The sequence below is a fragment of the Schistocerca serialis genome, chromosome 3 (genome assembly GCF_023864345.2).
Source record: "Schistocerca serialis cubense isolate TAMUIC-IGC-003099 chromosome 3, iqSchSeri2.2, whole genome shotgun sequence".
Classification (NCBI taxonomy): domain Eukaryota; kingdom Metazoa; phylum Arthropoda; class Insecta; order Orthoptera; family Acrididae; genus Schistocerca; species Schistocerca serialis.
In genome coordinates, this window is record NC_064640.1 from 917,549,198 (window position 1) to 917,576,289 (window position 27,092).

At 40.8% G+C, this 27,092-nt stretch overlaps 1 protein-coding gene across 1 annotated transcript in view; it reads left to right on the plus strand.

Moving 5' to 3' along the window:
- LOC126471176 (polyamine-transporting ATPase 13A3) overlaps positions 1-27,092 on the plus strand; it is a 195,527-nt gene that overhangs the window by 52,843 nt on the left and 115,592 nt on the right. The window contains exon 4 of the mRNA XM_050099282.1: positions 23,910-24,077. Within this exon, the coding sequence (XP_049955239.1) occupies positions 23,910-24,077 (168 nt within the window). The remainder of the gene's footprint in view (positions 1-23,909; positions 24,078-27,092) is intronic.

The window sequence follows — 27,092 nt, forward strand, 5'->3', positions numbered from 1 at the left end:
TCGTGCTGTTTGCAAAGGCACCTGTGTCAGTCATCTGCTGCCGTAGCCCATTAATTCCAGATTTTCCCACACTGTCCTAATGGATATGTTCGTCGTTCATCCCACATTGATTTCTGCAAGTATTTCATGCAGTGTTGCTTGTCTGTTAACTCTAACAACGCTGTGCTTATGCCGCTGCTCTTAGTTGTTAAGTGAAGGCCGTCAGCCCCTGTATTGTCTATAGTGAGAGGTAATGCCTGAAATTTGATATTCTCGGCACACTCTTGACACTGTGGATCTCAGAATAATGAATTTCCTAACAAATTCCTAAAGGGACTGTCCCATGCGTCTAGCTCTAACCACTATTCTTTGTTCAGAGTCTGTGGTGGTTAATTCCTGTCATGTGGCCATAATCATGTCGGAAACCTTTTTACATGAATCACATGAGTACAAATGACAGCTCTGCCAGTCCACTACCATTTTATATCTTGAGTGAGTGATACTAGTGCCATTTGTATATGTGCGTATTGCTATCCCATGACTTTTGTCACCTCAGTGGAATTCTGTGGCCAGTGATCTTTCAGTTGCTATTCTCTTGAATGAAGCAGTAGTCTAGTGTAAACAGGCTCTCTCCTACACATGAAAAAAGTATATCTTTGTGTTTCAAACTGTAAAAAGTGCAATGTCACTGATGAGCTGATGAGAACAGTATATTGAGAAGAATATGGGAATAAATTGGAAAGCATGCCATTTTAAAACTTACGGTGGAAGTAATGAAAAGCAGAGTCCTGTTGGACATGTCCTAATAACTTAGAAGGAGTTATGTTCTAAGATTTACACTCAAACAGTCCATCGTTTATTCTTTGCCAATATTTAACTTCAGTGTGAAAGTTTGCACATAACTCAGTTGAAAGAAATGTTGTTGATGAAGTAAGTGCCATTTGAAATAATCACACAGTGGTAGTCACTTGTTGAGTATGGAATAGCTTCCTTGTGCAAGCTGTGTATTTATTGTACCATTATGTTCACTATTTGAGGTTTTCTGTGTACATTATGTATTAAACTTATTTTTTAGACTCTCTGACTCATAGTTTTTGGCATGTATAATGGAGTGTGATCGGCAATTTTTAAATACATATCCACAAACAGCACAGAAAAGCCACCATTGTTTTTAGGTGGGGGGCTAGTTTTTATCTATTTTGAGCCATATTGCCGTCTACTGAATCACTGTATGCTAAAGTTAAAAAAGTACATTTTGTTCTTTGACCAGAAGGAAAAAGCAGACCTAAGTTGTTCAAAATATTTTCATCCTATGGTACTACATTTTTAAAAAGGAAGGTTAGAAGTACAAAACAAAACTGAATCGTTGATAAAGTAGTTAGAACTATCAGAATGACAGTTCTTAAACAGCGGCTGTTATTCATTTTTCAGCTTCCAGCATTCACTTGTATCTACCAGAGTGGCTATTTTACCATCACCTCAGATTATTAGATGTCTTGCATTGTCATTTTGTGGATTGTGACAAAGTTCTTGTGAATATTTCCTGTAATCTAACAGATAAAAAGCTTGGTTTATGGATCTCTTTTCTGTCGATATAAATGAAATGCAAGAATTTCCTTCCTCAAAGCAGGTGAACTTGGTGGAATGGTCTGCAGAGTTTCAAAATAAGTGCTTTAGCAAAATATTGCAAATATTCACACTTCTTTTATCTAATAACGCTTATGAAACAATTTGTCACTAATTACTTTTGTGAAATAACATACTCTGCTTAGTTTACAGAAAAAATAGATACATTAATACAACTGTCAAGAATTCAACCTAGTACCAACAAACTTGTTAATGTGATGTAACATTAAAGTTTCCACCAATTTATTTTGCAATTATATTGTAATGTGTTGTGCTGCATGCAGTGTGGCGTACAAGTTAGCATCACAAGCTGGCTTGCTGTGGGTCACCCAGTCAAACACAACAACTTGTAATTGTTTATCATTTAATATTTATCAGTTTGTGATGGTTCTCAAAATACCCTTCATTTGTAATGTTTTATTTTATTCTGAAATATTCAGTGTTGTATAAATAGCTGCACTCTCCTCCAGGAGTTTAATTTTGTTCCGGCTGTATTGGTGTTCGTAATAAACATGCTTTCAGTGCCAAATACTGTACTTCATTGACGATCGTGCTTTCTGATTTGGACAATTATGATGACATTGTTTGATGGAGATTCCTGGTACTTCAAAACGTATACATCACTGTGGCTCCAATTAGGCAATGTAAAAGCTGTAGCTATACAGTAGCCAGAATATAAGCTGACCAATAATTCCAAAATAGCAATAAGTCAGGTGAACAGCAGTCACTCATCAGCATTTCCTGGACATGATGGTCAGAATCCACTGAATGACTGAAAGGAATCGACCGATTTGCCACATACAACAGGCGGGATCACATAATGTGTTTTGCAGAAGTATACTTTTACTTGGATGGCACAGCCCGACAGTGGTTTGAGGACACGTTACAGAAGTTCAGTGCATCGTCCGAACAGGCCTCAGAAGTCCTAATGGTACTGGCTAATGCCCTGTCATCGTCAGCTGACAGGCATCGCTGGATGCAGATACAGAGGGGCAGGTGGTCAGCACACCACTCTCCCGGTTGTTATCAGTTTTTTTGACTGGAGTTGCAACTTGTTAATCAAGTAGCCCTCAGTTGGCCTCATGAGGGCTGAGTGCACACTGCTTTCCAGCATCACTTGGCACACCTTGACAGTCACCCATCCAAGTGCTTGCCAAGCCCAACGGCGCTTAACTTTGATGATCTGACGTGAACAGGTATCACCACTGTGGCAAGGCCATTGTCAGATGTTGAACAGCTCTGATAAATTTTGGGCTGAACTGAAGAAAACATTTGGTTACAATCAGATGGAAGTCCACATAGCAGAAGAACGATTGGAGAACAGGGCCCAATGTCATGATGAAATGACACAATCCTGTATACAGAATACCTTGCCCCTATGCCACATTGTGAATCAATATATGAAAGAAGCTGATGAAATCTCATATTTAATGAAAGGAGTTGCAGAAGACATGTACCAAGCTCTTTTGGTAAAGGGTGTCACAGCAACAGAGGACTTCATCAAGTGGTGCCAGTGCATAGAGGCAATGCAACACAATAGAGTCAGACGAAAGAGGTACTACCGACTGCTGGATGTGTTCCCCATGGCAGTTCACCATGAAATACACCTTGTTGTAAGAGAACAAGTGCAGCATTGTATGGGCCCAAAACTTTTGCACCATGTAAGCAAGACATAGCAGAAATAAAAGTTGAACTCATATGTCAGGAGGTGATAGTGTTGAAGAAGAGCTATATCAATTTCCACCACCATTTGAACACACCAGGAAGAAGAGTCTCGGCCAGCTTGGACTTACATCACAGCTATCACATAACAATCCAGCACCAGATCAACACTGGAACAACTAATTCCTCCACCAAATACAACACCCTGCAGAAGAACAGACATTTGGAGGAGAGAGGACAACACACCAGTATGTTTCCACTGTAGATACCCTGGAGAAATACAATACTGCAGATGAAGAAAACATGTTTTCAATGACTACTACACCATCAGATGTCAATTATCCCAACAGTTCTTTTCACAGCAGTCGACTGCAGATGATTCTAGTCAACCTGCTGGACAAATCTTATCACTGTACCCTGGATGAGTTTCTTCCCCAACATTGCACAGCCATTCCCCATTGCCGTACAGATGTACCAGCCGCTCTCCTAGCCACTGAATTCAGGAAAACTAAGCAAAGCAACCATCTACGGAGGTGAGGCCACCACAGATGAAAGTCCATAATGGATGACAGTCACCAAGATGTCAGGAAATCTTATTGACGTCATCATCCACAGCCAACCTGTTCAGATGCTTGCCGATTCAGGAGCTTTCTTTCCTGTAATGTTGAATGCTTATTATCACCAGCTAAAGAAGACTGTATTCTATGATATGAAAGGGATTTTGATGAAAGTCACAAATGGGAAATATAGTCAGCTGACAGGGACTTGTATTGCAAGATATCAATGTCAGAACTCAGCTTTTTTAATTTGTTGTTTGCCATAATGTTATTCTTACATGTGATGTCTTGTAGGGATTACAAGGAGTCATAAACTGAGGAAGATCAGTGCTGCAGAGTAATAAAGCAATTTCAGCAAGCACACATAACAAAGATTGTGCTTGGCACTGTTTGCCAATGAAGATTTTGTTATCATGCTGTCATCAATGAGACAAATTCCAGTCATCAATTGAGATGCTCAGGTAAACTGTAAAGCTTTTGTCAATTGCCAAAAGCTACTCAGGCTCACAAAAGAAATCTACATGCCAGTGATGATCATAAGCTTTGTATGTGGTCAGGGAGAACTTTGGATCACTAATTGTTACAAGCAACAACAACTCATCCCTACAGATAGTGCTTAGGGACAGACACAGTAGTCCAGGAAGGGTAGCTTGGTGTCATTGATGAGGAATCATGCTCCACTACCACAACAGACAATGCTGGGGTGAAAGCTACTATAAAATTGCCCAAAGGATGTGACCTAGCTGAGAAGCAATGTCAGCGAATAATAGCCTTTCTGCATCAGTTTTTGGTTGCTTTCAAATCTAAAATGGAAAAAAGACAGGCCAAGTGATACATGGTAAAATACCACATTAATACTGGGGATCAGCCACTAATCAGTCAACACTCGTATAGATTGTCAGTGGCTGAATAATGAATAATTGGGATAATTGATGAGGGAGTCATGAAGATTCTGCAAGATAGCATCACTGAACCTACAAAGAACACTTGGTCCTCTCCTGTGATCCTTATAAAAAGAAGGACAGCATATGACATTTCTGTGTCAACTACTGACAATTGAACAAAATCATGAATAAATGTGTGTATCCATTGCCGTACAGTGATGACAGCCTAGACTGTGTGAAAGGAACAAAGTTTTCCTCAACTAGGTTTGTTGTGGCGTAGCAAGACAGCCACGCCACGGAAGTAGCCGAAAGGCACGCATTTAGTTCACGCAGGCAAGAGATAGGTCTGTAACAGGATACGTAATGAATGCTATAAAGAAAAGTACGTAGCTTCTGGAATACTTAACTTTAATCCATCCTTGTTGTATACATCGCTCTTGACGATACAAGTGAGACTCTTTAGATACAAGCTATGTAAGGCTAAAGGCGCCTTGCTAGGTCGTAGCCATTGACTTAGCTGAAGGCTATTCTAACTATTGGCTTGGCTAATGAGCAATGCTTTGCCCATGTAGTCGCTAGCAAAGTCGTCCGTACAACTGGGGTGAGTGCTCGTCAGTCTCTCGAGACCTGCCTTGTGGTGGCGCTCGGTCTGCGATCCCTGACAGTGGCGACACTCGGGTCCGACATGTACTAATGGACCGCGGCCGATTTAAAGCTACCACCTAGCAAGTGTGGTGTCTGGCAGTGACACCACATTCCTCCCCCGCAAATCGGCGAACGGTTGTGTTATAAGGCTTCCGCCCGCCGTGGGGAGGACCCCATGTTGACGTATGCGACGAGGTGGGGAGCCCAACAACAGGCGAGGCTGTGCCACCCGCACCCGGCCATTCGGTCCGAGGGGATCTAGGAAACGCCTGAAAACCTATTCCAGGGTGCACGTCAACATGCGGTGTATGCACCCGTAAAGAGACAGGAGGGGCCGAAGGGTTGACCTCCATTGCGTCAGGGTATCCGACACGCGATGACGTCATGTGGTCTGGAGCGGGCAAGAGGTCCATGGTGGAGGACAGCTGGTCACGGGAAGCGATCGGCGGCGCGTGACCCAGGGAGGCGCTTGGCGGCTGCAGCGAGGCGTCCACTGCGGGCGGCGCCGGCGGGAGAACAGGCGGCGGCGGCTGTGGCGGCGCGTCGCCATGGGGCAAAATGGAAGGCATCGTCGGTAACACCTGGGGATGAGGCGAGCCAGTAGATGGGTCCCCAGGGCGCTGACCGGATGGCACCGTCGCTGAAAGCAGACGGGGAGCGGCAGAACCCGTGCGACGACAGAGGCGCAGCTGATTGAGATGCCGACACACCTCACCAGAGGCCCCCAAAACCAAATACATCGCGTGGCTGAGGCAGCGAAGAATGCGCCCTGCGAGCCAACGCCGTGAACCTCGATAGTTGCGATAGAATACAACGTCGCCTGGAGCAAAAGCAGAAGTCTGCCGCTGCACAGGAACCTGATGCGGCGGGTGCAGCAAAGACATCAAGGTTCGATGAGGACGACCGTGGAGCAACTCAGCCGGCGAGCGACCATCTCGAGGCTGAGAGCGATACGATGACAAAAAGAGCAACAACGCGTCCTCCCGAGAATGCGACTCTTGCAACTTCAACATCTGTGACTTGAAAGTCCGGACCAATCGTTCAGCGGCACCGTTTCACTGAGACGAAAACGGCGCGGATGTCAGATGTTGAATACCATCGGCCTGGCAGAATGACTGAAATTCTGCGGACATGAATTGTGTGCCATTGTCGGAAACAATAGTCTGCGGAAGACCTTCAATGCAAAAGATAGCAGACAACGCTTGGATGGTGGCAGTTGACGTCGTGGAAGACATCCGGACAACAAAAGGAAAATTACTGAAGGCATCTACCAGAACCAACCATCGAGCATTCCAGAATGGACCAGCAAAATCGATGTGCAAGCGTTGCCAAGGGGAAGTGGCTTTTGGCCATGCAAAGACTTTCCGCGGCGGTGCGGATTGTTGTTCAGCACACGCCATGCAAGAAGAACACATATTCGTAATCGCAGCATCGATTCCGAACCAAGTACAGTGCTGACGAGCAAGTTGTTTCGTTCGCACTATACTCCAATGTCCTTGGTGAAGAAGCCGTAAAACAGAGGACTGTAACGAACGTGGGACCACGACTCTGGACTGATCATTATCAGAACGCAACAACAAAACACCACGTCGAACAAAAAGTCTCTCCTTGTGAGCAAAAAATTGGCGAACCAACGGATCCTCGATCCGAGACTTTGACAAAGGCCATTGCATAGCAACAAAACACAAAACGGTAGCAAGGACAGGGTCAGCAGCTGTGGCTGTAGCTACACGACGAAAATCAATCGGAAACGATTCGACCACTTCATCGGTTTCCGAATCAATGAACATGCAAGCAAGTTCGGAAGAATCGAATGCTCTATCCTCAGCAACAGGCAAACAGGACAATGCATCGGCGTTTCCGTGCTTAGCAGTGGACCGATACAAGATATCGTAGTGGTACTGCGAGAGGAAAATAGACCAACGAATGAATTTCTGCGCTGTACGCGGAGGTACAGGCTTGTTCGGATGAAAAAGCGACGTCAAAGGTTTGGGGTCTGTGATGATGGTAAAGTGACGACCATACAAGAAATCATGGAACTTAGTAACACCAAACACGAGAGCCAAAGCTTCTTTCTCTATCTGTGAATAATTTCTTTGCGCAGACGAGAGCAATTTGGACGCAAAGGCAATAGGGCGATCATGCGACCCATCTCTGTGCGCAAGCACAGCACCGATCCCGAAATCTGATGCATCTACCATCAACAAAAGGGGTTTCTGGGATCGAATGACGTAAGGCAAGTATTTGAAAGCAACGCCGATTTCAACTGGCGAAAAGCGCGTTCGCATTCCGTCGTCCAGATGAACGGAACACCTGTACGGCGTAAGCGATGAAGCGGAGCTGAAAGGGAAGAGGCATTGCGCACATTCACTCACACCTTGTAATTCGAAATCGTGTAATGTTCTTGCGACCTCATCACGCAATGTGTGGGGAACATTGCGCGCTCTGAAAAATTTCGGTTGCGCGTTGACTTTCAGTTCCAAATGTGCTTCATAGTTCTTAGTGGGACCAATGCCCGGTGCAAAAATGTCTGCAAATTCTTCACATAGCCGAGGAACACTGGCGGAAGGCACAGTCTGATTCTCTGATAGGACCTGATTTACAATAGACAAGTTAAACAATTGAAATAAATCTAAACCAAACAAGTTCACTGCAGAAGAAGAACGAAGAATGTAAAATGACACAAGTTTTGTTTGTCCCTTGTATGTTGCAAGAAGAGTGCACTGTCCTAACACAGGGATAAGCTGTCCTGAAGAACTACTGAGCTGAACATTTGCGGCACGCAAAGGAGGTTTGCCCAGTTGTTTGTACGTGTCGTGATTGATCAATGAAACTGCAGCTCCGGTATCGAGCTGGAATGATATGACCTTGCCATTAAAGTCCAAATCTACAAAAAGTTTATTGTCCTGCTGACAAGAGAGACTGTCTCGTGCAATTTGAACTGATACAGGGACATAAGCACTTGCGACCTGATGAGATTTCCGGCGACGTCGACGCACACTTTTTGTGGGACGCACACGGTCACTGTTAGAGAAAGTGGCACTGGGCGGAGTGGAATTAACTACATGAATGTCCACGGGCGAAGGTCCACGAGCCTGAGTGTCCTTGGTTCGATTCCGGCGCGAAGCAAAGAGCCTGGAATGATTAAGAGTGTCTGATCTGAGCTTTTTCTGGCAAACACTTTGAACATGTCCTTTCTTATTACAGAAAAAGCAAATAGCTTGGCGTGACGGGCAATTTTCACGCGAATGTCTAGTAGCACACCGCGGGCATGATTTCACTGCATTTGTGTGCTGGCGCGGCACACCTGGTTTAGAGCGTGGCGGCAGCTGCGTGGACGTGCGCAAGGGCAGTTTACCGGTCCGTGCAGCGCGCCCGGCGGGCCGGTTAATGTTACACACGACTGGCGAAGTTGCAAATGATTCCTGAGCAAAGTCAAGCGTGTCTTGTCTATCCAATATGTCTATCACTTGTTGAAGGGAGGGATTGACGAGTTTCGAAATCTGTTCCCGTATGCGAACATCAGAAACGTTCTGTGCAATTGCATCACGTACCATTGTATCTGAATAAGGGAGTCCACATTCACACTCAAAAGCACAATCCCGAGTAAGGCCTTTCAATGTTGCAACCCACTCCCTATTAGTCTGACCGGCCGTACGTTTTATACGAAAGAACGTATACCTTTTTGCAACGACATTGACTGTTTCTTTGAAATAGGCGTCCAATGCCGACAAAATTTCTTCGTAGGACAGAGTTGCTACGTTGCGTCGGGGAAACAATTTGACTATCACACGGTATGTTTCCACCCCTACACACGCCAATAAATGAGGCTGCCGCTCGTTACCTTGAATTCTGTAGGCGGCGAGATGAAATCCAAACTGGCGTGACCACTCCGTCCATGTTTCCACGTCTGCTTGAAAATTATGGAATGGGGGTGCAACTGCATGTTGTGGCTGCGGTAGCGATGAAGCGGCGGCGGCCGCATCGTTTTGCAGTGCACGTTGACCCTGGACGAGCTGTCCAAGGGCATCCAATAACGCCTGCGTCTGCTGATTCTGCAAGCGATAAAATTCGGACAGTACATCTGGCAAAGCCATGACACAAGTAAATGTAAGCAATTAGAAAGAACAAGACCCTTTTTTGACTCGTCGCCAACTGTTGTGGCGTAGCAAGACAGCCATGCCACGGAAGTAGCCGAAAGGCACGCGTTTAGTTCACGCAGGCAAGAGATAGGTCTGTAACAGGATATGTAATGAATGCTATAAAGAAAAGTACGTAGTGTGGTGTCACCGCCAGACACCACACTTGCTAGGTGGTAGCTTAAATTGGCCGCAGTCCATTTAGTACATGTCGGACCCGCGTGTCGCCACTGTGTGATCGCAGACCGAGCGCCAACACAAGGCAGGTCTCGAGATACGGAATAGCACTCGCCCCAGTTGTACGACGACTTTGCTAGCGACTACACTGACGAAGCCTTTCTCTCATTTGCCGAGAGATAGTTAGAATTAGCCTTCAGCTAAGTCCATGGCTACGACCTAGCAAGGCGCCATTAGCCTTACATAGTTTGATAGTTATCGTATGAAATGTCTCATCAAGAATGCTGTATTCACAACAAGGATAAATACAAGTTAAGTATTCGAGGAGCTGCATATTTTTCTTATTAGAATTCACTACTTATCCTGTTCCAGAATTCACGCCCGTCTGCGTTAGATAGCGTGCATTTCGGCCTCCTCTATCTACAAGGTGTTGGCACATTTGCCAACACATCACGTAGCTTCTGGAATACTTAACTTTAATCCATCCTTGTTGTATACATCGCTCTTGACGATACAAGTGAGACTCTTTAGATACAAGCTATGTAAGGCTAATGGCGCCTTGCTAGGTCGTAGCCATGGACTTAGCTGAAGGCTATTCTAACTATTGGCTCGGTTAATGAGCAATGCTTTGTCCATGTAGTCGCTAGCAAAGTCGTCCATACAACTGGGGCGAGTGCTTGTCAGTCTCTCGAGACCTGCCTTGTGGTGGCGCTCGGTCTGCGATCCCTGACAGTGGCGACACTCGGGTCCGACATGTACTAATGGACCGCGGCCGATTTAAAGCTACCACCTAGCAAGTGTGGTGTCTGGCGGTGACACCACAAGGTTCATAACTCCTGATCTGCTCTATGAGTTTAATGTTATGCCGTTTAGACTGTGTAATGCTCTGGCCTCCTTGGAACATATGGTAGACAACCTGCTTCAGCGCCTTAAATGGACAGTATGTCTTTGCTATCAGGATGACATTGTCATTGTTTTCTTTTCTTTTCTTTTCTTTCTTTCTTTCTTCCCCCCCCAAGATATTTGAAGAATGTCTAAGCCACTTGACAGCCATGTTGTACTGTGTTCAGACTGCAGTTCTCTGCCTGAACTGCCTGAATCCAAAAAAGTGTGTCTTCAACACACAAGAAATTAAAGATTTTGAGGCACCTATTGGTGATGGGGTCTGTTCCAACCCAGACAAAATAAGAGCAATCACAGATTTTGTGACTCATTGGCCTATTTGTGAGGTGAGAAGTTTTCACAGCATGTACTCATATTACCACTGACTCATAAAGGACTTCTGTGCCAATACACATCTCTTACAAGAACTATTGCAGGGAGATTCCAAATTTTCTTGGAATGAGAAATCTTGCCTCCTCATTAAGGAGGTGCTAACACATTCTCCAGTCCTAGAATTGTATGATTAGAATGCTGACACAGCACTTTACACCAATGTTACCAGGTATGGGGTGGTGCAGTTCTTGTACAAATCCAGGAAGTGCTGAAAAGATGATAGCTTGTTCTTCCAGAGTACTCTCCAAGTCTGAAAGGAACTGTTCTACAACCAAGAAAGAGTGCCTTGCTGTTGTTTGTGCCGTCAACAAGTTCTGGCTATACTTATTTGGCAAACCATTCACCATTGTGATGGACCACCATTCTCTGAGCTGGCAGAGTAGCCTGAATTATCCACTGGGTTGGCTGGTGAGATGGGCTCTGAGGCTTCAGGTATACGATATCACAGTGGTATACAAAAATCAATGCAAGCACTAGGACACCAACTGCCCTTCAAGGAACCCTTTGGCAGAACACAGCAGCTTGGAAGAAATCTCAGTCATTGTTGCTTTAAATGTCATTGCTGCTGAGCAGAGGAAACATCCATCATTTCAGTAAACCATAGAAGTCTTGAAGAAGGAGGAACCAACCAAAAGAGAATTCCAGTTAATGAACAGAACACCGTTTAACTATTATCCAATGGGGTGGAAATGGTTGCTTGTCATCCCATTTCGTATACACCTAGCTATCATGTAATATCTCCATGACACTCCAACATCACATTTGTGAAGATTCTAAAAAGTATGAGATGCAGGTGCCACTGGCCAGGTCTTCATCTGTCTGATAGACACTATGTGAGCCACTGTAAGGAATGCCAGCAACGGAACCACATGTTGCAATTACCTGTGGGGCATCTGCTACCAATTCTGCCAGCAGCAGTGCTTTCCACTGAATTGGAATCAATCTCTTGGGGAGATTGGTAAAGTCGACAAATGAGATTCGATGGATTATAGTCTTCATTGTGAGATGGTATGTTTCGAAAATGCCTATGAAAAGCTTTAGCAACAGATGCGGCCATGTGCGTGTGCCCTGTTGTAATGCTAGCAGCTAAATTGGCAAATGCTATGACAGCCAAGAGAGCAAAGTTTGACAGTTGAGGGATTCATGCCGACCCAGATGAGCTTTACGGCTCTGTCAATAGGTGGCAGGACCTTTGACACACCATGATTGACAGAGCTCAAAGTATGAGCAATCCTGACCGCAGGTCAACTAGCCGGAGACACAGGCCATGTAGTGGGTAATACTCGACCGTTCGAATGAGTTGTGGAGGGTATCTGCTATGGCCAAACCAAGTGAATAAAGAAAATATGAAATAGGGGAAACTGTAAATAAAAACTAAATCAAACCAGTGACAGAGAAACCACTCATATGGTTTTTAAAGACAAATATTAGATGAGTGCGTGAGTGAAGGTACACCCTCACTGTGAGATTTAGTTTACAAGTTTTGGATGTAATATGATCTTTAAATAGTAATAAATCACCAATGCCTTAAGCATTTCAGACCAACATAGCATTAATGGTTAGGGCTCAGTGAGCACTATTGAACTGTTCTAATAGATCATCTGTAAATATTACGTACTTCAAATTACAGGCCTGAATGTATATTCCACACATGAAAAAGTGAATTTTCCTGTAAATAAAACATGAAACAGTGAAGGTAGCAGCAACTTTAGTAAATAGAAGTATTAGAGATGTATGACTGGAGTTAGTTTAATTGTTTACTTTTTGTTAGTGATATAACAATGTAAAATGGCATCCATATGAGCAAAGACACTATTTGCGAGAAAACCGTTAAAGATACATGAATAATAAAAGCAGCATTAAAAAACTGATGAAATTTAATTCCAAATTCATGTTTGATATGTATATATAACAATAAATTTGCAATTTTAATAAACATTTTTGGAACAGCAATCAAAAAATTAAAAAAAAAAAAATTTCTTTTTAAGATTCAGTCTTGATCGCACCATGTATGCTACAAGAACATAGGTGACCGGTATTGGTCATATCACATGACCATCGTCAGACCCATGGCATCCTTCGAAGATGGTAGGTGGAGCACTCTTCTCAGCTGCTGTGATGTCAACCGGTCATCACAGCAGCTGAGAAGAGTGTTCCACCTACCAACTTCGAAGGATGCCATGGGTCTGACGATAGTCATGTGATATGACCAATACCGGTCACCTATGTTCTTGTAGCATACATGGTGCGATCAAGACTGAATTTTAAAAAGAAATTTTTTTAATAAATTTGCAGTTTAAAAGTTTTCAGAAGTTGGATATGCATGATTTTTTTGCATGGGACAACTTGGATTTCAGCATACAATTGGAGCAGAGGATGTACAGACAGCATGTATGTGCAGCTGAAAGTCCCCTTGTGTGTGTAACTGAAATATTTTCTAAGTCTTCGGTCATGGACTCGCAAAAGTACATGCGAGGAACTCTGAAATATTTTTAGCTTGTGTGCACATAGGAAAATTCATGTCATGTGAACTGGTTGGGTGAGACTTGTAAATATTTTGTAAGTGTCAGTCACAAAGAATTTGAAACATTTTTAGTGTGAAGACTATGAAAAACTTTGGGGTTACAGTACTTAGTTTTAAATCTGTGAACTGTTAGGCAGTTAACTTTGATGGTGATCTGCAGTTAAAAATGTTGTTATTTCATGATTACAGAACTTCTGTGTAGAAGTTTGCTGGAGCACTTTAAATATTTTCTGTGATTTTGTGTAGGTTCAGCGAACAAATGATGCTGGTTGGCTTATTAAGATTTTTGCATTGACAGATGTTATTTTGATAGTAAACTGTTGAGAATAGTGGAAAAGGACATTTCACTTAATTTTTCTGCAATAAATTCAGTTTGTTAAAAGTGAGAAGTGAACATTATTTCACTGCAAATTCCTGTCTGCATATAGATGTGGGTTAATGCAACGGATGCATTGGTTGGCCCCTGGACAGTGATGTAGCCAATGTTTTAAAATCCAGCCACACATTAGGAGGCCTTATGATCAGTCCCTTTTTTTTTTTTTTTTTTTTTTTTCAGTTTTTTGTTTGTGGAGATTCACTCGGGGGTTCAAGAGTCATTCTCTAATAGAAACAACTGTGGTTAACTTCACCATTAGCCATTTACTTTTGTGGTGGCAAACAGCAAGAAGAACAGTGTGAACATTGCATTAACATTTCATATTCCCAAAAAAATTCTGTACTGTCACAACTGGCTACCTTATCTGCTACACTGTCACCAAAGCTGTGCTGACTGCTGAAACTCCGGAAATTGCAAGGCCCGGTTTGATCCATATTGTCAGGGTGTGTAGGGCATGACTAGGACATCAACATATGAAAACAGGAAGCTGCAACTCTCAACCATTTTCATTAAAATTGAGTTGGAAACTTTTAGGTGTGCCTGTATACTTTGTATGGTTGCTAGTATTCAAGAGATCCTTAGCTGAGTGAGTAAGCATGTAGTTTATAAGTGTGACATCTATGGATCAGGTCTTGCTTCGTGTACCTTTCCTATCTGCAGGCTGCAGCAGAATAATTCCACAATGTGGAAGAGCAAGCTGTTGCTTGCACTGATTTTAACGGCCTCGCCAATACAGAATGCGCTTGGTGATAGCTATGCTGTTACCATGTGCCCACATGGTGTTGACCATTGCTCACACCTGGGTTACCTTGTGAACAAACTGTTTGGACATGACCTGACTTTCCACACTTTAAATGTTTTATGGTATGACAAAGACAAACTTTTTGCTCGTGATTTGAAAATCACTGAGGACAAGATTTCCTCACACATCATGAACCATGAGACTGAAACTTTTTACGTACATGTTTTCTGTTAGTCTGAGCCCTATTTTATTCACTTTAAGACTAGCGTTAACATTAGACTGACTTTGAAGTGCACTTTGAACAACAGATGTACATGAAGCCTCAAAATCTACTTCAGTTGTGTCCACAATAGTTTTTAGATTCCACAGTGGAAAGAACTTTTTTTTGGATCAGGACCTGGCAGTTTGAGAATAGCGGCATGAATACATGCATCTGACAACCCCAGGCCGCTAAGGCATGTGGATGTGCGCACATAAATCATTTGCAAGTAGGCGGGACAAAGTTATATAACGAACAACCTCATTACTATTTGTTGTGCCAGATGAAAATACACATGTGCCAGATGAAAATTCATTTGTGCCAGATAAAAATACGCTCACCGGTACACTGGTGAGCTCTTTGGTCTGCTTCAGGAGGAGACCAAGTGGATACTATAACACATAAATCATTATTTCATTTTATTACAAAGTAAATAAGAAGAATTACTTAATTTTGTACAATCCATATCCACAGGAATGTCATGAGCATTTACACCCATCTCTGAACATTAACTTGTAACTTGATATAGACAAAATTCAAGTTTCTCGCTCTGTCTACATTGATAATGTTCTACCTAATACATTGATCACACGTGCTTTGGCACCTCACTCTTCAGGAAACACCACACATGATTTCTGCAATTCGTGTATTGCAAAACAGACTTGGTTTACATTCATAAACAGTTCTTAGTCATCACATAATTTTGTGGTGTACCACGTGTATCAAAGCATATTGCCAAATATTGGTGCAGACCAGTGGTGGTGTACAAGTGATTGAATTTTTATGCAGTCTCCTCTAGAAGCTATTTCTATTCTGTTCAGTGATATACACAAAATTTTGTTGTCATTTTTCAAGGTTCTTCACATGCCTGTAAGAAATAAATGTCGCAAGGCTGCACCAGCAGATTACCTTTTAGAAAAATTAATTTAATAATGCATGTTGCAGAACCTCTCCGTCCTGAAAATTTTGTCTCAAACACCCAGGTTCATCTTCCCTCCCCATGAATCAAGGAGCAAAAGAAATTGTTCTTCTCTCTTGGATGGGTTCAAGATATTGGTTAAAAAATTCTTGTATAATGTCATTATGAGTTTGCCCGACTTTGAAGATGTTATCATAATATCTTTGTGTATGTACCCATCAACTGATTTTTTTCATCCTTGATCCAAATGAGCCAATGGTCTCTTGCAAGCAAGTGTGGACTGTGTGTAGTAATTTTCCAGAGAAGGTGACATATTGTGCAGTGTATGAATGTGTCACCTTACACATATTCTTGTGGTGCACAAGAACCACCTCTGATCCTCATTTGTCATGAGTCTGACCAAAACTGACTGACATTAGCACCCTAGAACAAACATCATTCACAAATTAGTATCAGATGGTCTGTAAAAATTGTGTTTCAGTGTATATGAATGAATGGGTTCTTTTCTCTGTAATACCTGTTTGATCAGTGTTAGTAACAAAATTCCTGTCATATTTTGGTATGAGAGCTTGTGTCTGTATTCAGAAATTTGCTGCTGTACGAAGGATTTCCTGCAGTGAAGCACTTTCATTCTTGGTTACAAATGTGGTGACTTTTCTCTGATGAATCCAGTGCCTTCACTTGAAGAGTATTACAGATGAGACAGAAGCTTGAAAATTCAAATCAGAAAATTGGCTATCAACAGCAAGACCCCATTGCTGCAAGTTTCTCACCTGCTGATTACATTTTCAGGCTTGTATGAAATGGTCATAGGTCCACAAATCAATTGTTTTAACTTCTTTGTTCTTTGCTCTACCTTGTTTTATATGTTCTTCTTGTCTTTACATATCTTTTGTGCTTTTCAGGCACCCCTCCCCCCCCCCCCTCCCTTTCTATTAAGAGAGGCCAAACTCCAACCTGTATGCTCTCTCACTAGATTGATGTTTTTTATTTTTAATTATTTATTTACATGTCTAGTTCTGTAGGATCAAATTGAGGAGCAAATCTCCAAGATCCTGGAATGTGTCAGTACTAGAAACCAGAACATAGAAGCAATAGCAGATAAAATAAAATGTTTATGAACCCAAAAAAGCCAAGCCATAAGTTTAAGTAAACCCAATCAAAAATGTAATATAAGAATCAGTTTAATTTTTCAAGGAACTCCTCAACAGAATAGAAAGAGTGACCCATGACAAAACTCTTCAGTTTCAGTTTGAAAGAGCAAGGGTTACTGCTAACATTTTTGAATTCTTGTGATAGCTTACTGAAAATAGATACAGCAGTATACTGCACACCATTCTGCACAAGAGTTAAATAAGTGTGATCCAAATACAGAGTGGATTTCTGCTGAGTATTAACTGAGTGAAAGCTGCTAATTCTTGGCAATAAGCTGTTACTGTTAACAAGAAACAACAGTTAATAATATATATATATTGGGAGGCCAATGTCGAGTTACACCAAAATATAATACCATACGGCATAAGCAAATGAAAATAATCAAAGTAGACTAATTTGTGTGTCGAACGATCACTTACTTCAGTTACCGTTCGAATAGTAAAAATGGCAGCATTAAGCTTCTGAACAAGATCCTGAATGTGGGCTCTCCATGAAGTTTACTGTCTATCTGAATACCTAGAAATTTGAACTGTTCAGTTTCACTAATCATATGCCCATTCTGTGAAATTAAAACGTTGGATTTTGTTGAATTGTGTGTTAGAAACTGAGTCTTACAGTGATTTACAAATCCTGTAATCCAGCAGAACATAATCGCTGTCCACTTTCATGTGCTTGTCTTTGTATTCGTAATCATCTGATGAAGTGACTTCTTTGGTTTCTCCAAAAAGACCTTCTTCGTCGATTTATTTGTGGGCAATTAGTTTATCTTGTATCATGAGTTATGTCTCAACTAGTATTTCAAAAGTGTTGTGAAATGTTTCTTGTCCAATTTCCATATGTTCTTTTGCCAGCCCATGTGGCTGAGCGGTTCTAGGCACTACAGTCTGGAACTGCGCAACTGCTACGGTCGCAGTTTCGAATACTGCCTCGTGCATGGATGTGTGTGATGTCCTTAGGTTAGTTAGGTTTAAATAGTTCTAAGTTCTAGGGGACTGATGACCTCAGCACTTAAGTCCCATAGTGGTCAGAGCCATTTGAACCATTTGAACCATTTGAACCACATGTTCTTTTGTTATTACTGCAGAAGGATTCAAAGTTGTGAGATTGTTTTGGAGAAAAAGCTGCTCTCAATACACAAGTTCAGTATTTAATTGCTTTTTTGAAACTACACTGTAAAGCTATTTGGCTTCACAACAGGTTCACTTCCTCTTGCTGTCAAAGTACATGGCAAATCACTACATTTCCTCACAAAAACAAACAACTTTGGGCATTGATGAGTACCTACCTTGGGGGCTAACATATGAATTTAGTATTCTCCAGATATTTGAATGCTGTTCCCTTTCTGCCTCCATCAACCGAAAGTCGTTTGTGTGCCTGCAGCTGTTTCTAGTGGGCCAAAACTACCTTCATAAATACCAGGAAAATCGATGAATTGGAGCATAATTGCAAGAAAAAAGTTTTAATGGGAAGTCACTGTCAAAATTTCAGAGTAAAATTCAATTTCCAGGGTAAAGATTATGAAAATAATAAACGATTCATTAGATATTGAAAATTTGCACTTTTGTAATAAATCGGTTGTTAGAATTACATGGAAATGAAGAAAAAAAATGTTCCCGCACTGAAATTTGATTGAGAGATCTTGTGCTTTTGAAATTAAGCACGTACTCATTTAGCTGCATATTCCTTGTATACTAGCAACCATAGAAAATGTATCAGTACCACTAACATTTTCAAACTCAATTTTCTTGAAAACAGTTGAGAGTTGTCTCTGGTTACATGTCCCATAGATCATGTGAACAATTTACTTTTAGTTGTGCCCTACTCACTCTGTCAATATGAATCAAATTGGTGAGGGGAAGTTTGTTCATACACGTGGTAAGTGTTGTACTTCATTGATGGCCCTGCTTTTGGATTTGGGCTTTGTTCTGGTTATCATGTGACAGCATCATTCCCAGTGTTACTCTGTTACTCATTATTTCAAGTATTTTTAAAACAAATAAATGTATAAGGACAAATCTCTTTTGCGTTTTTTTCATAAAAACCAGACTGGTCTTGAAGATGTTCTTACTGTCGCATCACACTCTCTTGCATGATTGCCCGTTTTTAATCTGTAATATTATTGTGGACTCTTTCAATGTCCATTATATTTAGACCATAGATGTAGTCATGAAAATTTTTGAAGAGTTTCTTGTTTTAATGGGTTTAGTGCTTTCAGTTTTAATTTTTAAAAAAAGGCTAAATGCTACTCTGTGCATATTGATAAGGATTTTGTCTATCATTTGTTGTTGGTGGCAGTTGGCGTATTTCCAAATGGGCCCCTTAACAATTTGTGTCAATAAACTGGAAGATTTTGTATAATTGTTGTATGATTTGTTTGTTTAAATCATTTAAAAAAATGTTTGGTCGGATCTAGATCTAACGACCTTCTTTAGGCTGGAGGAAGAAAGGAAAGTGCAAAATACAGAAAAGACACTGTGTTGAGAGATATATTGCATTATTTCATTGAAATTTTGGTATTTCAGAATTCAGTAACCTGATATTTGACTTGTTGAATCCAATAAATAGTATGTGTTCTGTGAGGAAGAGGAAAATAGATGTATGGAAATCTTGTGTATTTTGTACTTACAGAATTAAAGATGTATTTTCTTAGAGTGTGAAGAATAACTAACTATTATGTCTGTAACATGTATATAAAACTAGATCACTGCTTGCCACATAGAAGAGGATTGAACAGTGGACAAGCACATTTCTGCTCATCTGTCCACTGCTCAATGCCTTTTCTACTTGATGCATAATGATACAACCATATATACATATTACAGAAAAGCTAAAACTTAATATGAATGCAGTAACCATTTACAAGTTGTACAATTGTTGTTTTCTTAGTATTATTTATGTCTGTTGCATTGTACTCTTCCTCTTCTCTTTTCATACCGTAGTATTAATGTGCCTATAAATTGGGTAGTATTCGAAGAACAAAGTCTTTCTTCAGAGCTAGCTCTCTCTCTCTCTCTCTCTCTCTCTCTCTCTCTCTCTCTCTCGCTACCTCTGTCTCGCACACTTGCAAGTGCATGCCCACCAGATACACACACACAGAGCGAGAGAGAGAGAGAGAGAGAGAAAGTGGGGGAGGGGGGGGGGGGGGGGGAGACTAACTTTGATTTCTTGGCACTGCAGTCTGACTGGATGATGTAGTCATGGTGCAGTTGGGAGACAACTGTGTGTATGAAGAGAGGTGGGAGGGGTCAATTTTTAAATTGATTACATTATTTCAGCATATAAAAGATGGATTCATTCACCAAAATGTTAGACCATATGTATCTAACCTGGTGATATATGGTAACTTTGTACATGTGAACACAGCTTGATCAGTTCCAAATAACATGTGATAAATGTAAAAAAGTGCACATGGAAAGCAGCCTGTTTTTTCTACTCAAATATGTTTCACCTATTGAAGAATTCTTTTACTGTGGCACAGCAATTGTCTTGTTTAAGTTGAGATGAAAAAATTCAAAATTTTAAAGTAATGAAGAGATTTTCATAAAAAGAAATCTATAATAGGTCAACAAAGACACAGCCTCATGTTTTATCCCATAAGCATATCCCTTCTGGTGTATCTTCTGTGTGCTGCTAGTAAAATACTTGCCTCTGCTCTCAAGCCTTGAGTGAAAAAAGAAATTATGTAATGAAAATCCTCCTTTTATGTCATAGAAAGTGGACCTGGGACATGAATGTATCCCATGGAATATAAATTAATTAAAGAGTTAGTTGGAGAACTTAAAATTGCTCACACAGTGAAGATGATATTGCATCATTTCTACAGAAGGCTAATGACCCGCTGGAAGGAAAGGGTTCTCTCTTGAGAAGACCATAGAACATGTTATGAGTTTGACCAGTCTCTCACACCAATCTGTTCTTCAGTTATTTACAAACAATAGCTGCTATTATTCAGTTACCAGTAAGAATAATCATTTATTCAGTATATTTGCCACTATGGTTTACTCCATGAAAAGGTTGTTAGTAGTATAATTCAGTTGCTTCACCAGCATGTCTCTTCTTGAAAGAAACTTTTATAAAGTAAAAAGGTGGGAATGGTTGTAAAGTTAAAAAGAAATTAATCGAATCATATTTATTTAATATCCTGTCTGATCTTGGAGGCACATAGAAGTATTAAAAACTTGAATACACAGTATTAATGATCCACAATAATATTTGTTTAATAGTTCATTATGAATCTACTTTCAGCTTACAAGGCCATCGTCAGATGGCCTAGGAAGCCAAAAGCTGGTTCATAACAAACTATTAAATAGATATTGTGGAAAATTAATACTTTGCATACAAGTTTTTAATAATCAAATTCTGAGAACAAAGGCATTAAACTGATAGCTCGATGAACTGTGTGATAGTTTATTGTTGTTGGTTATATGTCTGTGTTAAAATATGTACTAGAGTTGGCCTCAGATTTTATCATCTTCCAAACTTTCTGGTCTTCTGGAAAACACTTGTACAACAGTATTCAAATTCCATCCACCCATTCATCCTATACATCTGTTTCGCTTACATCTTGCTGGGCATTTGTGACATATGTATTGTTTACACAAATGATTTCTTTATGAATTTTATTGAATACAGGGTGTATACATGAACAAGGAAAAAAAATTTACGGATTTTTCCCAGATTTCTCGGTTAAAAATACACTTTCTCCCAGGTGAAAATACGCTTTTTCCATGTTAAGTGACAGTATACTCTTATTCGGCACTGTAAAACTCATCAATCCTATGAATGTTAATGGTTTTATATACCGGAGTAGAATTTCCCGGCACTTTAGAAAACTCAGAGGGGAGAAACACGTTTTGAAAGACCTTTGATGTGCAGAAACATGTACGCTGCATATTTTCATATTATGAAGGTATAAATTAGAATTCCACCAAACACTACATGTCACTTTCCGAAGCATTGAAATCAAGATTGCGATGCGCTTTTGTAAGCCAGTCGTGGCTCATGTCATGTTATCTCACCAGCTGATGACAGCATAGGACACGTGATGTAGTCAGCCAATAGCAAGATCACTCTTAAGCACCGTGAACACACAAATAAGAAAAGTTAATGGTTTAAATTAATATACATAGCATTCACCTATAATATTGGTCTCGAAGATTAATAAGATGGAAGAGAAGCTAAGCTTCCACATATAATGTTGATCTTTTTTGCGCTTGTTACACTTTAAGATACATCACACAAATGTTCCAGTAAAATTTTTAATAACGACATAAATGTTTGATCTTGTGGGCTCAAAATTCTTCTCAATGGTCGTCCTCAAAGAGTTGTTTTTTAAATGAGAGTCAAGCGCTTTGTGATTTAAGAAATTCGTTGTACATTCTCGCACATAGCTCATCTTATGTAAAAGGAAATCTCCTTTAAATGTAATGCTTTTCAAACCACCATTCGCAATATTTTCCTGCAACCAGTTAGAAAGAGGTTCGTTTCAGCAGTTGCAAGAGAGCGCCAGATAACAAGTGTCACCGCGCTTGCCCAGCTACGATGTCACTGGAAGCCCATATGTTCATACGTGTAAAACATTAAAAGATCTTACATTATGTCATAAAAGAAACAAGATATTGACGGCCGGGCTGGCCGAGCAGTTCTAGCCGCTACAGTCTGGAACCACACTGTTGCTACGGTCGCATGTTCGAATCCTGCCTCGGGCATGGATGTGTGTGATGTCTTTAAGTTAGTTAGGTTTAAGTACTTCTGAATTCTAGGGGACTGATGACTTCAGAAGTTAAGTCCCATAGTGCTCAGAGCCCTTTGAACCATTTTGAAACAAGACATCAGAGGATACTTCAAGAGCGTCGGAATTTCGTGAACCATACTAAAACGCATAATTCGGCTTAAAATGCACATTTGTATACAAATTTTCTTGGAGTACCAGTACTGTATTATCTCATGTTTGGTTCTTTATTATGGTATAATGCCATAAGTGCACTTGAAATGCAGCGAACAGTTGAAACGAGCCAATAGTGTGAAATTAAACACTTCTTTTCAAATAAGTTGACTGCCTCAACAGAAAAGATTAATAAAAGCCAAATCTCTTTAGCAAACTGGCCAAAATAACTTCATTGTTCTGTAAGGCGATTAATGTTTGACTCTCAGAAAGGTGGAAATAAAGTCTAAAACTAATAACATATTTTAGCCCTCCATAATTACAGGAACGTATTTTAATTCATTTGATAGCTCCCAGCCACAAAAATCTGTTTTGTTATCATTTAACGTGAGAGCAATAAATGAAGAGGAAACAACAAAATGACTAAATGTAAACAGGCCATGTGGAGACGACCCACCACAACTCAGACTGCTCTGTGCATCAGCCCCAGATTTACTAATTTCAGAACTGGGGCAATATCAAGTAGTGGTGCCCAGCCACCTATCTGTAACGAGAAACAGGAGGAGGTACTACTCATTTGCGACTCAGCTGCGCGTGCACAAGAGCCCGCCCGCAACTGTTCAAACGAATCTAATTTTAACAGTTGTCACGCCACACTCATCGGAGGCAATTGCATAGTCTTCCTAAGGCCTTTGACACACTTTGCTGTTGGCAGACGCTTGTATGAGTACTGTTTTGTTGTTGTATACGGCACATTTCCTTTGCAACCTTTTATTTTCTTTCTTTTTTTTCTCCTGTTCATGTTTTGTTGCTCAGTATTATTCTGCGGTAGCAGGATACAATAATATCCTTTGTTAGAGTATTGGTTCTTACCAGTCAATATCACAAAAATTTAACTGAAAAGTAAAACAATGAAAAATTCCCGGAATTCCAAACAATCCCCGGGTTTTTCCCGGTTTTCTCCCGGATGAAAAAATTCTCGGGTTTTTCCCAGATCTCCTGGTTGTCCCGGGTCGTATACACCCTGTGAATAGCATTATAACAAAAGAATTGTAATTTGTCATTATGTCATTGGCATATAGTTAATAATTATGTATTTTCCTTAGGAAATATATGGATACAAGAAGTGTCCTTGGAAAACTGCTGGGACATGGACGCTGATACTGCTCACATGTGGACTAGCAAGATTACTTTTCCACTGGAAACCAACCTGGATGCTCAAGTCGACACACAAAAGATGCTCACTTCAGAGTGCTGAGAAAGTGTTGGTTGCTGTAAGTAGTCATTGATGGATATGTTTATGAAACTGTATGTAAACTTGAGGGAGGGAAGAATGCTTTTACATAAAGAAATGGTTGTACCTTGTTAGAGTAGTGTGTATTGACTGATTATCGTATGACATTGCTGACTAGGTTACCCTGAGAGATAGATTTAGTCACCTACCAGGAAAGATTTTCCATTCATTCTCGCCCACCAACACATTTCCTTCATGAAGTGTGAGGATTGTGCGTTAAGTATACCTGTTGATTGTAGGTGACCATAATTGGTGTGTGTAGTGAGACATCGTGTTTGTGTTGTATGATGATGATGAGATAAGGGGGAGGGGTAAGCCCAATGCTTTCACATGGCTTACTCCTCTCAAATGGCACCATAGGGCCTGCTGGGCTTAAATGTCCCCATCTGACAGACGAATCACCACCAACAGTGCCGTATGCCCTCATTTCATGAAATGTTGTAGAGATTTTTGGTATGTAATCCAGGTATTGGCACAAAGTGTAGTGATAAAGAATTTATGCCACCACGTCCCCTCCCATTGCCAGCTAAATACTGGTGGTGAAAATTTCTTCAATCTCCAAGATTTGAACCAGCCTACCGCACAGGCTTACATTACGATTTTGGCTATGCAGGTGGATAGTAGTGTGTATATAAAAAGGTGACTGAGCAATACATTCTGCACAGAAAGAGAGGAAATATATTGTGACATGTGTTTGCTCTCTCTCTCTCTCTCTCTCTCTCTCTCTCTCTCTCTCTCTCTCTCTCTCTCTCTCTCTCACACACACACACACACTCACTCGCTCTCTTGCTCTTGCTCCTGCTCCCTCTTAGTCCCACATTAGATGCTTATTAAAACTTTCTCTCCTGGCAACTGATGATGGAGGGGTATGTTCCACATTGGGGCACAGCTTCTGCTTTTGATATTCTCTTGAAAAGTTGAGCCAGAAATATGTGACAGTGTCCCATGTACAGCAGCAGACATGTCTCCTTACTGTCATCCATAGTGAACATTCTGATAACAAGACTGGCATCATCAAATGCATATCAACTCAAATATCAGTGCTAAATGTTGAAGCTACATTCCAAAATGCACATCACATACAGAACTCGCAGACTGAAATGATTAGCTAGGGCAAAAGTACTGAAGCTCACAAATTGTGGTGGCTAAAAATCATTTTACATTGAGAACTGAAATAATGACACTTTGACGCCTCAAAGACACATGGCCCCACATAATTGCAAGAAGTAGTAACACACTGTCTTTCACATAGTGTGATGTGTTTTTGATTTTGAACTTATTTTAACTAGAGTTTTTTTTTCATTTCTTTCTTTCTTTTGAGATTTTATTTTTAAATATAGAGGAAAGGAAGCTTTGTTGTAAAATATGCTTTTTTACGCTTCTTTAGTGAAGTGAGCAATTTTGATTATGACACAGGATATTGGTGAAATGATGTCATGTTTCTCAAGTTAGAATATCTAGTCAAGTGAGAGAGTTTATGTAAACTAATCAGATGAAGACTTTGGTGTGTTGCACAAAAATAGCTGCAGTACTTTAGTAGAGTGTTGGGGCATTTACAAAGGACGCAACAATGGATGAATAGAAAGAATCAACAGTAGTTGTGGCTGTTAATCAGCACCTCCAGGAAGGAAGAAAAATGTCTGTGTGTAGTGATAGCAGAAAATGTGTGAAGCTGTATTAAATGTCATGCCTTAAAGCTACACAACAACTGAGGATATGTTAAAGATTTCTGAAGTTTTATTGTTACAATATGGTGTCATCAAGTATTTGTTACTCCTGAATTAGAAACTACATAGCAGTGAGTAGCAGGACTGTAGCTTCTAAAATAAAAGTTTCCCACAGATTTGAAGAATAATCCATGGAAGATTGTTAGAAGGTATTAGTCTCACAATCCCAAACATCTCTGAAAAATTACAAGTTACAAAAGTAGGACTCATTATAGCGAACAGATGATTTAGATATCTACACTGAGAACAGCAAGCAATTAAGTGAAGGCAAAACTAGTATGAGCAAAACACAAGAGTTACTATACATGGAAGAAGGCCCATGACCAGTCAGATGACAGAGAAAGTCCATAGTGTATCTACGGTAGAAACGATCTTAAAACACTAGTATGTTCCACTTCCAACAAATCAAGAGGGAAGCCAAAGAAACTGTCAAAAGGGCAGAGCTAATAATCACCTAATTGAGTGATTTATTTGAGAGATTACTCAGCTTGTAAAATGAATAAGGAGTTCATTGTGATTCAGTGTTGAATGGCAAACTGACAAGAGATCACATAGGGTCATTATTGACATCTCTGAGGAATGTTAGAGGTGAGAGAGAAGAAAGTAGTTGTGTCATGTGATATTCTTATTACGTGAGAGAAGGTGAACTTCTTAGGCAAGATTGGTTGTAAACAACTATTATTGTTGATTACTGGTTTCAGTAAGCATGGTTACTGATGTGTCGACAGAAGTGCCGACACAGTGTGATTTGAGGGGACCGCAATGCACGCTATAAACACACGAAGGATGGCGTGAGGTCTGAAACAGGATACGTAATGAATGCTATAAAGAAAAGTACGTAGCTTTTGGAATACTTAACTTTAATCCATCCTTGTTGTATACATCGTTCTTGATGAGACATGCTTTATACGATAAGTATCAATTGCTATGTAAGGCTAATGGTGCCTTGCTAGGTCGTAGCCATGGACTTAGCTGAAGGCTATTCTAACTATCTGCTCGGCAAAGGAGCGAGGCTTCGTCAGTGTAGTCGCTAGCAAAGTCGTCCGTACAACTGGGGCGAGTGCTATTCCGTATCTCGAGACCTGCCTTGTGGTGGCGCTCCGTCTGCGATCACACAGTGCCGACACGCGGGTCCGACATGTACTAATGGACCGCGGCCGATTTAAAACTACCACCTAGCAAGTGTGGTGTCTGGCGGTGACACCACAGTTACCATCTTCAGATCTCAATAAATGGTTATTACATGTCTACTATACCAGCTGTACAAG